The sequence below is a fragment of the Rhinolophus ferrumequinum genome, chromosome 15 (genome assembly GCF_004115265.2).
Source record: "Rhinolophus ferrumequinum isolate MPI-CBG mRhiFer1 chromosome 15, mRhiFer1_v1.p, whole genome shotgun sequence".
NCBI lineage: Eukaryota > Metazoa > Chordata > Mammalia > Chiroptera > Rhinolophidae > Rhinolophus > Rhinolophus ferrumequinum.
Window position 1 is genome coordinate 32,638,374 of NC_046298.1, and position 15,080 is coordinate 32,653,453.

General features: G+C 49.5%; 1 protein-coding gene across 1 annotated transcript in view; it reads right to left on the bottom strand.

Annotated features, from left to right (window-relative positions):
- Positions 1–15,080, bottom strand: part of CA5A (carbonic anhydrase 5A) — a 33,917-nt gene that overhangs the window by 15,345 nt on the left and 3,492 nt on the right. Inside the window, exon 2 of the mRNA XM_033129455.1 lies at positions 12,366–12,563. Coding sequence (XP_032985346.1) covers positions 12,366–12,563 — 198 coding nt within the window. The remainder of the gene's footprint in view (positions 1–12,365; positions 12,564–15,080) is intronic.

Sequence of the window (15,080 nt, forward strand, 5' to 3'; positions counted from 1 at the left end):
ACTTATTTAAAAACTGAGAAAGTGTTTTGTTCCCCTTTCTGGAGGTGGTCAGGAACCGGTTCTGGAATCAGACCACCGGCACCATCTCTTCCAAACTGAGTGATGCAATTACTGAACTGCTCGCAGCCTCAGTTTCCCCATCTGTAAAATGGGGATGATCCTAGTGCGAACTCCGAGGGACGTTGCAAGGATTAAGTCACATCGGAAATACAAAGTTCTTAGCACGACACCTGGCAATTTGGGAGCAACCACTGACATGTCTCTGATGGGGGATGAAATAGCCGATTCAGGAGAAGAGGCTCTCATTGATCAGCCTCTCGTGTGTCCAGGGTGCTGTGTCGGCAGCTATATCTGTTAGCTCACATAACTGTCAGCGCCTGGTGGGTAGTTAGTATGTGCTGTAAATGTTACTACCTGACAAGTCAGCATTTATTGAGTACCTGCTGTGTGCTGGGCATTGTACCAAGCACTTTATGTTCCCCCAGGGAACATATGACCTCCTTATGACACTGCAGCAGGTACTATTAGCCCATTTTTGAGATGAGGAAACTGAGGCTCAGAAGAGTTAAGTCACCTGCCCCGGGTCACCCAGTGACCCCAACCCAAGACTGCTTGAAGCTCCAGCCCTTGGCTTACACAGCAGGGTTCAAGCCAAACTCTACAGTTTTTCTTGCTGGGAACGTTAGGAACCCAATTAAAAAAACACTCAGTGACTTTTCATAATGACAACACAGTGTCAAAGTAATTCCCTTTAATAAAACAATTTAAAAATGCAAGCCCAATCCATGAAAAGGGGGCCTTTAGTTTGCCAGCCCCCAGCAGGGTCTGTCCACAGAGTGGGGGCCGTGTGTCACCCACCCCAGCGTTCTCTGTGAGCAGGTGCACTGAGATATAATTGGGAAGTTGTATCGGTCACTGCCAGACCCTCCAAATACCCTGAGGACAGATGACATCGGAGGCTGATTCAACTCTGCAATTTGCTGGCCCCAGATACTATTGTCTCTATTCTTACAATGGTGGCTGTTAATAGCCATCTATTTGTAGTGCCCGCGTTTCTACCAGTATAAGCAGACTATTTGGCAGTCATGGTTGTTTTAAGGCTTAAAGATGTTTGAGATGTTCTATTTAGTCAAAACTGCAACTCACACGACAGCCTGCTCTTGGTGCCACTCTGGGATTTAACTAATGTTCCGAAGCCAGAAAGCGCAAGGGCAACGGCTTTCTGTGTGTTCTCCGGACCAAGAAGAGGCTCTCTGTAACCCTCTCCAGGCAAGTGGGAGCCATAGCCAGCAGCCAGCACGCTGTCAGTGCTGGTGGGCACAACGCCACCACGGGACCCCAGAATGAGGGAATCCAGATCGCTCTCTGGGAGTTAAAACTCTAAGGTCATCGCATATTGGCTCCGGTTTTAAAGCCAGGCAAACTTGAACTCAAAGATCATCACATATTGGCTTTAGTTTTAAAGCTAGACAAACTTGAGCTCAAATCCTGGTTTCACACAGTGCGGCTTTGCACGGGTTGTTTTATCTCTCTGTGTCTCAGATTTGACATTTGTAGAAAGATAATGACACCTACTTCATGGGACCACGGCAAGGATCAAATACAGGGATGTTTACTCAATGCCTCCCAGCAGCGCCCCCTGGCACCAGCGGGATCTCAGCAAGCGGTAGCACTTTCTGTTATCATGGGTATTATTGTTATTAAAATTATCATCATCACCATCATCATCAAAGCAGAGATTTGCAGTCACCTGAAACAGCCACTTTTCCTCCCAAGATAGGACCTGCACATAAAGACATTGAAGGGTAAACCTATCTTAAGAGAGTGTCATTAGAAGGAACTCAACCAGGCATAGGCGGCATAAAAGTGGAAAAATCATTCACTTATTCAACAAATAGTCGCTGCATTCCTACTATGTGCCATACCCTATGTTGAGTATTGGGGATCGAGAGAGTACGACGGAGATGCCATCTTGGCCTCCTGGAGCTGGGGATGCACCGGGGCAGACAGACAGACAGAGAGTAAAAACACAAGCGGTTATGAGCGTGGTGCTAGGCACGGATGAGGTGCTTTGGGGGATCGAAACGGGGGTAGGGCATCCCTGAGGAAGTGGTGGTTCAGCTAAGCCCTCAGGATAAAGATGAAGATGGTTTTAAGCAGCCAGGGATAAGAGGAAGAGAGGACCGGAGGGAGAAAGAGCAGGCCCCCAGGATGGCATGCCTGGAAGTTCTGAGTGGTTGGAGGGTAGGCTTTGTGCAGGGAGGAGTGAGAGATGGGTTGGAAGGGCCACGGGGTAAGCGCTGACAGGGGCCAAGGAGTGGAGCCTTTGCCAACACACTTTAAAGATGGCCCATCATGCAAGATTCGCCCCAGCCACCGATGGTTTAATTCCTCAACTCCCCTGGCCTGACTCCAACCTCATCATGGAGAGAGGTGTGCAGGGTGAAACCATGCCGTGTGTGGACTGGGCATCCTTTCCCGGCAGTCGTCTATCATGGTGGAGCAGTGTGGAAGCCAAGCACATTGGGGTGCCTGGAGCCTGAGTGCCGCTGCCCACTGACGTTGTTTTCAAATACGAGGCCAATGTTAGAAGTCCTGATAATATAGACTCTGTGGTCGGCTCTCCGGAATAGGTTCTTAGGTTGGTGGAAAAGTAATTGTGGTTTAAAAGGATAAAAACAATTGCAAAAACCGCAATTACTTTCGCACCGACCTAACAGAAGAATCTACTAAGCATCTCATTCAGAAAGTCCTCCAATTAATCTTACAAGGCCTCCACTGTGGCTCCTGTCAAATGTCTCCTCTTTCTGGTCCCTTTTCCACTGAGGCCCACTTACCACCTCCCTCCCCTCCTTTCCCTAGGTGGTGCTCCCAGCCACACACAGGCCTCCTCTTCCTCCTTTTCCTCATCTTCATCCTCCTCCTCCTCCCTATATGCGGCGCACAACACTGCCTTGCGGCACACAATCTCCTTTGCCTTGCAAAACCCTTGGGAAGCGTGGTGGTCTGTTCTGCTCTGCATGACACCTTACAGACATGGTTACCAGACCCCGGTGCAGGACCAGGGAAGGACGCGGGATCTATGGTGATGTCTGCCTGGAGAAAAGGGGCGTGGCAATGCTTGCATTCTCCATTCTCCATCCGTGATTTAGTTTATCTTTCATTGCACCTTTTCACATATTTCCTAACTTGAGATCTGTGAGCAAGGACTGCATCTGGGCAGGTTCTGCGACGTGGCGCATTTCTATGCACAGTGTTTAGTAAATATTTGCAAGAACATGTAATTCCTGGGTAGTTTTGTGGAAGCATGGGGAATGGCACTCCTAGCGATAGAGAGAGGGAGGGCAGGGTTGGAACCACACGGGTGTCACAACGTGATAGGGAGTTCCGACGGTCCTTTCATTGATTCCTATTCAGTGGAGCGTTTTGTCAGACAACTGCCCAGGACACTCCGGGACGAGGCGTTGATGAATCACAGGAAGGGTTGGAGCTCAGACGCACCACATGTAACCGGGGAGCCCTCTTCAGCCTCGCTGGCATTCCAGATGCCGGGGAGGCTAGAGGGGGTGGTGTCATCAGAGTGTGGGGTGGGGGCCCTGGGAACAATGCAAGGGAAGAGGAAAAGACGAGTGCAGCAAGGGGGAGAGGGAAGAAGAGAGGGTGGGAGAACAGCGGGGGAGGAGGAAGAGGCCATCAAGGGGTTGGGCCAGTGACATCAGCCTGGATTGGCCTGGGAGGGAGTGAGGGGGTTGGAAGTGATGTGGACTCATGGGCCTTGGTGGGCAGCATGTTTTCCTATGTGGGGATTATTATTCCCATGGATTGGGTGAGGGGACAGGCTCAGAGAACCACACTTCCACCCAACCTCCAAATAACACCCCTGCGTCCCAGAAAATACCCATACCTAGGACCGGAGAGAAGAAACACAGACAAATAACTTACGAGGTATGATCACAAAATACAGTGAATGTTTAAATTAAAAAAAAAAAATTATTACAATAAAAGACACATTGCCATTAATTCCTCTCAAAATACGCCTCCTTGCTTCGAACACACTTATCCCATCGTTCTTGCCCCTTTCTGAAGCAGTTCTGGAAGTCCTTTTTCGTGAGTGTCTTTAGTTGTGCTGTCGTGGCTGCCTCAGTGTCCTGAATCGATTCAAAATGTTTATCTTTCATGGTCGTTTTGACTTTGGGGAAGAGCCAGAAGACGCACTGTGCCAGATCCGGTGAATAAGGTGGATGAGGACACACTGTAATGTTTTAATTTAATAGAAATTGCAGTACCAGAAGCCATGTGTGACATGGAACCTTTCCGTTGTGATCACAAAATATGGTAAATGCTGCTGCCGAGTGCCATCCAACAGAAAGGCAGGGATCTTCGATACGGGAAGAGGCACGTTGAACTTTAGTAACAGCGTGTGACAAGTTTCAACTTGTTCAGTGCAGTCAGTCGGGTGTGAGCTGCGGTTGAGAGAAGGTGTGTTTTAAAGTGTGCCGTAAATCCTCCTCCATCATGACAATGCTCCGTGTCACACATCACTTCTGGTACATATGGCAATTCCTGTCAGATAGAAACATTACAGTATATCCTCATCCACCTTATTCACCGGATCTGGCACTGTGTGACTTCTGGCTCTTCCCCAAAGTCAAAATGATTCAGGACATCGAGGCCGCCATGACAGTGCAACTAAAGACACTCACGAAAGAGGACTTCCAGAACTGCTTCAGAAAGTGGCAAGAACAATGGGATAAGTGTGTTTGAAGCAAGGGGGAGTATTTTGGGGGTGGGGGTTAATGGTAATGTGTCTTTTACTATGATATATATTTTTTTAATTTAAATATTCACCGTATTGTTTGCTCACATCTCGTATATCTTGATTCCTTAACAAAGATGGAAAATATATGGTTTTAGGAACTAGATTACCAGTTTATAAATTTGCAGTGAAAAATAGCTGCCTTACTATAAAAGTGTGATAATCACACTCTTTCATCCCAGGCAAGGTGTCATCTTTGAACCATGTAGCCAGAGTCCCTTTCCTGACAGCACAGGATTCCTTTCTGGGAATCCCCTCTGCCCCCCTGTGCATAATCTTAGAACCACCAGTTCATGCCTCACTGCAGGCACATTGCCTAACCCAGCCAATGGAAGGGTCCCCTGGGGCTTGCAAGGTCCTGCGTAGAGAGACAGTTCTTGCCACCACATTCCTGACCCATCTCCGGCCTGCCTTTCTGGGGGGGAGCCCCAGATTTTTCCAGGCAGCTTCTTTGTGGCTTCTGTGGCCTGAGTCAGTTTCTTTGCCTTGCACCTGAAGATCCCCAACGGATGGAAGTGAAGTCTGCAAACTTGAAAAGCACACTGGTCTGCTGGTGATGCATTCACTCCAGGACGAAACATACATTGAGCTCCTGCTGTGTGCGTCAGCTGCTGATTCTACAATGGTGAATGGTGCTTACAGACTCTGGCTCTCAGGAACCGTGCCCAGCTGGGATCTCTTGGCAGCGGGGACACTTATCAATTGTCATTTAGAGGATAAAAGGCTGTTGTTACTGGCCGCACTTTACAAATGACTTAAAATTCACTCCAATGTTGGAAGGAGCGTTAGCAGCAGACTGTGGCGTCCGTGCCCGACGCCTCAATTGCCAGTGAGTGGCCCTTCAGAAAGGCTGCTCGCCAGTCATGCCGGGGGCTTCCAGGCTTGGAGTTTCCATTTGGACTCCTTCAGGCAACTGACCGGGTCACAGAAGCACGTGGAGTTCTCCATAGTCCAAGAAAGCCAGACTCAGCCTGGCCCAGCACCTGCTTCTCTGCCTTTTCTGTTTTCCCTCTAATGGAAAACATTAAAAGAGCACATAGCCAGACCCTTGCTTTGATCATGCTATTTTGAAGTAACTACCACAGTAGGCGAAACTATCATTGATCAAATGCTTACTTCTCCTGGCACATTTCTTAGCGCTTCACAAGGGTCCTTTTGCATCCTCCCATCTGCCAGCCAGTGTCATATCTTAAGTCTACAGAGGAGGAGACTGAGGGTCACAGAGGTTAGGTAGCACGTTCTTGCCACCCAGCTGGCAAGCAGAGGCGCTCGGCCACATACCCTGTTCTTCTGGCCCCGCAACCCTCACCACCCCCCACCCTTGAGGAGTAAGATGAGCTGCTATTTGGGGGCTGGAGAGGCAGCTTAGGACCCAGTTTCCCCCAAAGAAGAAGGGTCTGGTATGCAGACAGAGGCGTTTTGCCATCTGCTCGTCTACTCACTCTACTCAGCTAAGTGGGTGGGAAGGGGGAACAACAGGGCATCTTAGCACCCTGGAGTCAGACCAGGCTTTCCACTGTCAGCAAGCCCACCATGTATCAGCTTTGTTCTGTGGCTGGCAGGGACGGAGTAGGATTTGGAGACACCCCTGGGTTGGAATGTTGGATCAAGGTATCCTCTTCCGATAAATGGGAATATTGACCTGTCTCTTGGGGTTTCTGTGAGAATTAAATGCCTTGAAAACCTCACTCCAATGAGCACATTGATTTGTCACATACGTAACCAGCAGCAGCGATGGTTATTCTTACTAGCAGAAATTTAGGATCTGGTTCACAGAACACAGGGCGTCTTCTCAAGAAGCAATAGGATCTACCTCTGGCCTTTGAACCTTGACCTTTGATGCGTTTTCTGCACTAACGTGCCCATCAGGTGGAAATGATGCTGTCATTCCTTACGAAAAGGATCACTGCACTGGGCTGGGACAAGGGGTCTTCCTTCACCTGTGAAGCGGTTTACAGGGTTTGACAGCTGGGGGCCATTTGGAGCTGGGCTTCATTGCCTCCCTTCATTGCCTCCACCCGCCTTTCCTATAAAAAGCCTTTCCTTGCTCTTTCTTTCTTGGCTGCAGTACCACTCACATTCCTTGGAAAGAGCCACTGCCTCCACCTCTGTTATTCATCCTCGCTGGCCAGTGTTAATCTCCAAGCGCTTGTATCCCTCACCCGTTGGAAAAACTGCTGGAACCTTCCACGCTGACAGAAAATGTCCTCAGCCTCCTGCTAATGCTTTGCTTTGAATTTCTGGCTCCCGCCTATTGGTGTTACCCAAACTATGTGATCACATTTTATGCAGCATTCCTTCTACCCTATGTGTCTGCTCCACTTACTTCCTTTCTTGCTCATGAGGCATTTCCTTTCCATCCATCCAGGGGTTTTTTTTTGTTTGTTTCTTTGTTTCAATTATGGGAGAGTCTCATTATTCTGCTTCTTGCGGCAAAAACTTTTTTTCAGTGCTTTCCATCTTTCAGCTGTGTTTTCCATTTTCTTCGCTCCCAGAGACACCCACTTTCCAATAGAAGTGAATGAAGAAGACAGAAAATCTGAAAAGGGAGGGCCAGAGGCTGGAACACGAGTTGAGATGCGGGGTGTGGGAGCACGGGAAACTGAGTAGGAGAGAAAGAAGTAGGAAACTGGGTTTGGGGGAAAATAACAAGTAAAGTAAAACCAGATTGTCCTGTGTGGACGTGAGCCACAGGGGGAATTACCCAACTAATTTATGTGGCTGGGGAGAGACACCAGACAATTTGTTTGGTTTGTGGACGGGTGGAGTGAGCCGCTTTGAACCAGATCGAGCAGGTGTTGGAGAAGCCAAAGAGTGGGGGTCAGGACTGGGTCAGTGCAGAGGCCTGGCTGCCACCATGGGCACGACAGCCTTGGACTTTGAAAGCGATGAGAATCAGGAGGCCAAGGTCAGTTCAGGGTCAACAGCAGTGACATCAGGCCCAGGGGAGACGGCACTGAGTGTGCCTGTGCGGCCTGACCCCACTTTTGGGAATAGCACCCCGTGGTCCTCCACTCTTGGCCTCTCCTTGCTCGAGGGCAGCTCACCCCCGGAGTCACTGTGACTGACTCACCCGAGATGAGTGACGGAAGCTGGGCGATGGGAACCAGCCCGGGGGCTGATGCTGCCATTGCTGGGACAGAGGCGGTGTCCCTTTGTGCCACTCTACTGGGAGGGTGAGCCAGGGCTGCAGGCCACCCTCTTTTCCCCATTCGGGAGTCCCCGCCTGGAACAAACCCACCGGGGGAAGACAGAGCCGACGGGGAGGATTTAGACCCTGATGCGCCCTGGACTTTTCAGATCTGAGCCAATAAGTTCCCCTCTTCTTTGCTGACGCCAGTTGGACTTGAGTTTCTGTCACATGCAACACAAAGGAAGTCTCAACCATTACAGTGAATTACTCACTTGGAGAGCAAAAATGAGATCGGAGGCTGCAGGACTGGAGAAAAGAGCTCGGAAGAGTGATGTGTGGGACTGTGGGCATCTCTTCCCAACTCATGATCAGCAATTTTGCATTGGGAGCTTGGAATCAGCCATGTGGGAGTATTTATACCACGAGAAGTGGCACACACTACAAATCATAGCTTCTTGCTGCCCCCACCCTGCCCCACACCCAGAAGGCCAGTTGGTAAACATTTACCAGCACTCCAATAGCCAGATAGTCAGAAGGGCCAGGCTTATGTGGGCCCAGCTTCCCAAAGGACGGGTCTGGGAGTCTTAAAGCAGCACTGTCTGACCGCCCATCTCTGTGGGTCAAGAGAAACAGATCATGGCCAACGTTCCCCTTCACCCTGGGCTGCACAGACCCAGCTTACAGCTGACTTCCATTTGAACAAAGATTTAAAAAACTGAAACTGGCAGTTCTCCAGCTGTTCCCCTTCTATTTCTTCGCTCTTAATTTAATCACTTTTTATTTGTCTACTTGTATTAGGACTCTTTAAAACAAGTGACTGAAACTTAAACTGACTGAAGCAACAAAGAGATTGCTGAGTCTCTCAGGGGCTACTTTGGGTTCAGGCACACCTGCAGTTAGTAGCTCTGACAATGGCCTCGGCCTCAATTTTTCCTCCATCTTTTGGATTTGCTCTTCTCTAAGGACCCATAAGCCTAGGCATGCAGGTGACCCCAGTGGGCAGGCAGAGAGAGAGATTCTCTTTTAACATTTCCAAGAAAAACTCTTTGGCTCTGATTGGCCTGTCTTGAGTCACATGCCTACCTCTGGACCAATCACTGAAGCCAGAGAAACGGTTGTTCTGACTGGCCACACCCACTCCTATGATTCAAACTTTGGGTAAATTTCAAGAGGCTGACATTCTTGACCAAAAGGAGGCCTTGACTTACGATTCATGAGATAAATGACACCTGCGATGGTCTAGTTTCCTAGCCTAAACTCTGATCCTGAGCTCCTGTGAGACACAGAAACAATGAGATTCTAATGCACACATGCTGTAAGATACCTAAATAAGAATAATACACACAATTGAGCCCTTGAAGCATCAGAGACATCCCTGCTCCCCCCAGCAGGAGGGTCCAGGCGTGGGTGTCTTCTTGCTGGTGGGTGAGGGATGGGTGCCCCAGGCTGAACTCACTGTTCACTGGCCCTCCCATTGGGGTTTACACACTGGGCACGGGCTTGACTGGGCTTGAGCCAGGAGCCCACCTGCACCCTGAGCAGACTGCTGGCTCTCTTGGGGACCTGCATGAGCTTGACCACATTCAAACCACGTGCTAGTGCTTTCCTTTCTTATGTTTTGGTTCACACCTTTGGCCTCGTGCCTGAACCCTGTGGATGCTGGATGCAGATTCCTTCCATAGTGGGTTCATGCTCCTAAAATTCCCTTCTTTGGAGAGTAGAGAATCTCATTGTGAGGGCTCTGTGACCTCCAGCAGTGAATCTCTCCGAGCCTCATTTTTCTCATCTGTCAAATGGGGAATAACATGCGTCTCATGTAGTTGTTACACGAAATACTCAAGTTTGTTCGAGTGAAGCCCTTAACAAAGAGAAGGGGGTCAGTGATGACTGATGAGGGCTTTAGCATCCGCAGGCATTGGGCTTGGACCCAACCCCTCTATTCCCTGCCACTCAGCCTTGAGGCAGTCACTTCCCTTCCGAGCCTCTGTTTCTCCTTGCGTAGAACGAAGACTCCAATACTTTCCACAGCAGTGTCTGTTTTGTGCGTGCTGTTATTCATCAGAGGGCAGTGCTTTTTAAAGAGGGTGTTTGCTTGTCTGTCCAGCATACCTTCCACCTTCTAGAAATAGCACTGCGATTTCCCCTAGGACCAGTGCATCCATCAGAGTGTGGTCTTGGTAAGCCTATGGGTCAGGGTCCCGGGTACCCCACTGGCCAAGGACTAGGTGAGGGTCAAGCTCAGCCACCAGACCCTCTCCCTGGGGAATCTGAATTACTTTGTCAAATATATCTTAACAATACTCATACAAAAGTCCAAAGTAACTTTCAAAGTTGTTCCTATTTTATGACTTAGAGGAAAATAAATCTGTTATATAGATATCATAAAGACCCAAAACTATACATAAAAATTATATAGGAGGAATATGAATTATATAATAACCCTTCTACAGCCATATCTGTATTTCTCAAAATTATTAGTATATTCACACAACTATTAACCAAGCAGTTAAAAATTCAGGAACTATTATCCTTTATTCAGTCTTTTAAAGTTGCTGCCTGAAATGTTTAAAAATAATACAAACCATATTAAACCTGGAAAGCCAATTTCAGTTGCTCCTTGGGAATTTGAACTTGGAACAGACCAACAAGAGCAGAAAAAAAGTTGGCGTGCTAAGTAAATAAATGTATAACCTCTGCTCCCTGGAGCCCTGAGTGGTCTGGTTCCTGTGCTTTCCAAGATCAGGGTGTCCAGCTTTCTTTCTTTTCTTTGAGCTAGGCTTAACCTTCCAAGAAGTTCCTCTTTGCTTATGTTGGCCAGAGTTGAGGGTCCTGTCCCTTGCATGTGGGGAGCCCTACACGACAAGCAAACTTGAGGATGACTGTGAAGACTGGCTAAGAGCCGTGAGCAGCTCCAGGCACATAGGTGGCTGCTCAGGAAACATGAGCTCCTTCTCACCTGTGAGATGAGGCCAGAGACCTGAAAAGGCTGAGCATGGTGTGCATGAAGCACTTCACAGGGCCTGCACAGGGAAAAAGAACTCTCTGTCCTCTCATCCAGTCATCCAGGAGAGGCAGGTGAGGCTGGGCCTTGCTCACCATCCAGTCCGTCTCCCCAGGCTCCAAGGAGGCTGGCACTCATGGTTTAGAGTGCTCCTGTGGAGTTTACCTCCATGCCAGGGCAACAGGTAAGTGAACAAGATAACTGGGCATGTGGAAGGAGATAGGTTGAGGACTGGCCCAGAAAGGCTAAGATTTATTACAGGCAGAGGACACAAGCAAAATCAGCCAAGGGAAAAGGTACACACAGTGATGTCTGGAGGAGACCAGGTGCCAGCTTCCAGTGTCCTCTCTCTGGTGGACTCACAGGGATGCCCTGACTCCTGTCGCAATGAGTGGTGACAACATGTGTGAAGTGTTATCTACCAGAGATGCCCATAGGAGACTTGGTGCCCAAGGTTTTCACTGGGGGGGTTGGTCACCTGGGCACCCTCTGTCCTGTATGTAGGAACATTCCCAAGTCCCAGAAAGAAAACAGATGGTTGGCATAAACAAGCCTTATAATGATACCAAAAGGGATTGAAAAAACACCAGCTGGAATCGAGCAGCCAACCCTGACAAACATCATAGAAAGAAACATCCTGATGTCCAACCTGATGGAGCAACCACCCCAAACTCCTGAGCATCCTGGGGAGGATTTAATGAGCTGATTCACGTAAAGCCCGTCCAGAGCACTGGGACCCAGTAAGCGGTCGGTGGCTTCTGGGGCCTCCCTCCCGCCTCCCTGCCCTCCTGTCCCACCGCCCTCCACCACCGCCATCCCGGACAGCTTCCTGCTGGTCCCTGTTCCACCCCTGCCTCCTGACCTCCTCTTTTTCGTAGCAGCGGGGCCTCCATTTAAAACATCAGCCAGGTTGGTGTCTACTGGTGGCCTATCTCACTCCGAGGCAGAACCAGTGAGGTAACCAGGCTCCAGGTGCCCCGCTCCCATTGTCGGCACAATTTCCTTCCTCCGCTCCTCGCAGGCCTCAGCACCACCATGCCTCTCTCCTCTGCCGTCCTCTGTTTTTCCCCTTTGATGTGCAATACACTTGCATTTTTATTAGCTTAGGGTTTCTTCCTCCCCAGTCCCTGAATTGTAACCCATGAGGGAAGAGACTTAACTTTATTCGTAGTTTTGTCCCTAGTTAAACTGTGTGAATGTGGGTGGTTGGCATTCTAATCTTTAAAATGAGCATAACTCCTCTGTCCCCGCTGAGAACCTTCATAAATTCTTCCTGTTCCTGCCTCTGCAATGCTGTTCCTTGTCCCCAAACTTCGTGTGCAAGCAAAGCTCTTGTCTCCTCTGCTAAACCCATGACCCCACTCTTAGGATGTGACAGGAGGAGAGAAAGGCCTTAAACGCCAACTGGGGCTCACCTGACCCCTCGGTGGCATCGTCAAATTCCACTTGGAAGAGGTAACCGGTGTTCCAGACGTAGAGGCAGGCTGCCGCTTCGTAGGAGACCTGCAGAGGCTGCAGCTGGGGATCATAGACGCTGTCCCTCCAGCAAATGTTGATGGGGGACTGCCGGGTGCCCCCTGGCACAGAGGCCGGTCCCTTCCAGAGGGGGTGCACTGTGGGCAGCGAGAAGGGAGAAGAGACTCTGATGATGGATGGACCTTACTTGAGCTTCAGAGGCAGAAAGCAGAGATCCCAGAAGAGCAGCCCTGCCTGGAGCCTGGGGTCAGCAGATGGTCAGCCCGTACCTGTGCAGGGTCCCTGTTCCATGCCCTCTCTGGACCGTTCCCAGGCACCAATTTTTCTGCAGTACATTGATTTGTGGCCATTGTCATAGTGCTGTCCCAGGAAGTCCATGCCCCGTGGTTCCAGCCCAGCCCCGGGGAAGCAGATGGGTGAGGGCAGCTGGTGGGGAGGGAGGCAGAGTGCAGAGTAGTTCAGAACCTCTTCCCATGACATCATGCCCTCCTGGATGGCGGGGCTGAAACTTCAGTCTCCCACGAGGAGATGAAAGTGCTCCAGCAGCAAGAAAATTGAGCAGAATGACTTCCCCATCCCTCTTTCTCCAGGTTCCTGCGGTTCTGGGCTGCCAACCAGACCTGGCAGAGGTTCTCTGGTCTTTGTGGACCCTCGAGGGAACTCCCCCCAACCCTTCTGGCAGTGGCCACCCAAGGCCTGAAATTCCATCAGATTTGTGTGTCAGCTTTCCCTATAAAAGTGGACATGTTGCTAACGGGTATCCTATATACGAGGTCTGACAATTAAGTTCGAGAACTTGTTGCAATGATGTTGCTAAACTTTTTTTGCTATCAGAGGGATTATTCATTATGAATTTGTACCAACTGAACAGTTAACCAAATTTACTATTTGGAAGTGCTGAAAAGGCTGCGTGAAAAAGTTAGACGACCTGGACTTTTCGCCAACAATTCATGGCTCTTGCATCACGACAATGCACCAGCTCACACAGCACCATCTATGAGGGAGTTTTTAGCCAGTAAACAAATAACTCCCTACTCACCCTCCCTACTCACCTGATCTGACCCCCAATGACTTCTTTCTTTACTGGAAGATAAAGGAATTATTGAAAGGAAGACATTGTGAAGCCATTCAAGACATCAAGGGTAATACGACAACAGCTCTGATGGCCATTCCAGAAAAAGAGTTCCAAAATTGCTTTGAAGGGTGGACTAGGTGCTGGTGTCGGTGCACAGCTTCCCAAGGGGAGTACTTTGAAGGTGACTGTAGTGATATTCAGCAATGAGGTATGTAGTACTTTTTCTAGGATGAGTTCACGAACTTAATTGTCTTATCTCGTATATAAATTAAAATGATTTACGTGTAGATTTGAGAGCAAACTCGGGATGGGCACAGAGTCGGGACCTGGAGGGCAGCACAGTGAAGAGGTGCCACTTTCCACATATGGGACATGACCATGTGGGTTCATCAAGGGCAAGAAACATCCAACCATGTGAAAGACTCAGTGTGTATGAAATCACAGAAGTGGAGGCTGCGATGGTGGAGTCGGCCTTGGCAGGCATCTTACCCGATTGCTGGGATACAGACTGGGGGCCTGGCAGGTGATGCAAATGAGGCAGCTGACTCTCAACCTGGAGCTGAGAGGCAGTAGGGAAAGGTGGGCACTGTGGCAGTCTGGAAGGCATGGCAGCATCTGTCTCCAGAGCTTTCGGTTTTTCGAGAGGGGATAAAAATGCAGATTTTCCTATGAAGTTTCCCCGTCTAAGTGTTGCTGATTAGTTTTGTGTTAAAGTTTTCAACATTATGGAGGGGGGAAGACACATTGGTGACCAAATAACCCAGCTCTCCCTACTCACTACCTGAGTTATTGAGCAGGTTCTTTACCTTCCTCCTGTCGCCCACCCCACACCCTCAGGCTCAGTTTCCTCATCCATAGAATGAGAATAATAGTGTATAATAACAGCAGGTTGGCTGCAATTAGATGAGATAGCTTGTGGAATCCACTTTAGCTCCGGCTCCTGCCTTGCAGCCCAGCAGAGACCTTTGTTCCGCAGAGACCCTCGTCCAGGGCCCTGAAGCAATGACTCGGCCAAACTCAGGGAAAGTGCAGCCTGAAATGTTCTGTAGGCACACCTCTCCGTCCTGCTGCTTTCTCCTTGTCCTGGATGACAACAGACTCAGAGCTGGATAATTGGCCTGGACCTTTGTCTGCAAGTCCTTTGTTGCAGCCTCCTTTAATTCAGCGCTGTACCAGTCTTCCATTGTCTGTTCTCTCCCAGAGCCCCTCTGAAGCACAACCACGATTGTGTCTGATAGGAAGCAACACTTAACAAACAGTGCAGCCCTCACAAACCACCCTCGTGTCAATCCCTGTGGGGAAACGGAGATTCAACACGGCTGCACAACCCTGCACATCGCTGGAGGACGGGAATAGCTGAGGGCCACAGAGGTGGCCCTCCTCTACCCGCGGACTCAGCTGCCCCGACACAGCGATGCAAGATGCAGGAGAGTGCGAGGTTTTGGGTTACGTTTGTGGAACTGCCTGAAGGGGCTGCCAAGCATGAAACATGTGCGAACACCATCCTTACCATAGGGTAAAATGGTGTTGCCTATCGCACCCTGCAAAGACCGTGTTTCCCTGAAAATAAGCCCTAGCC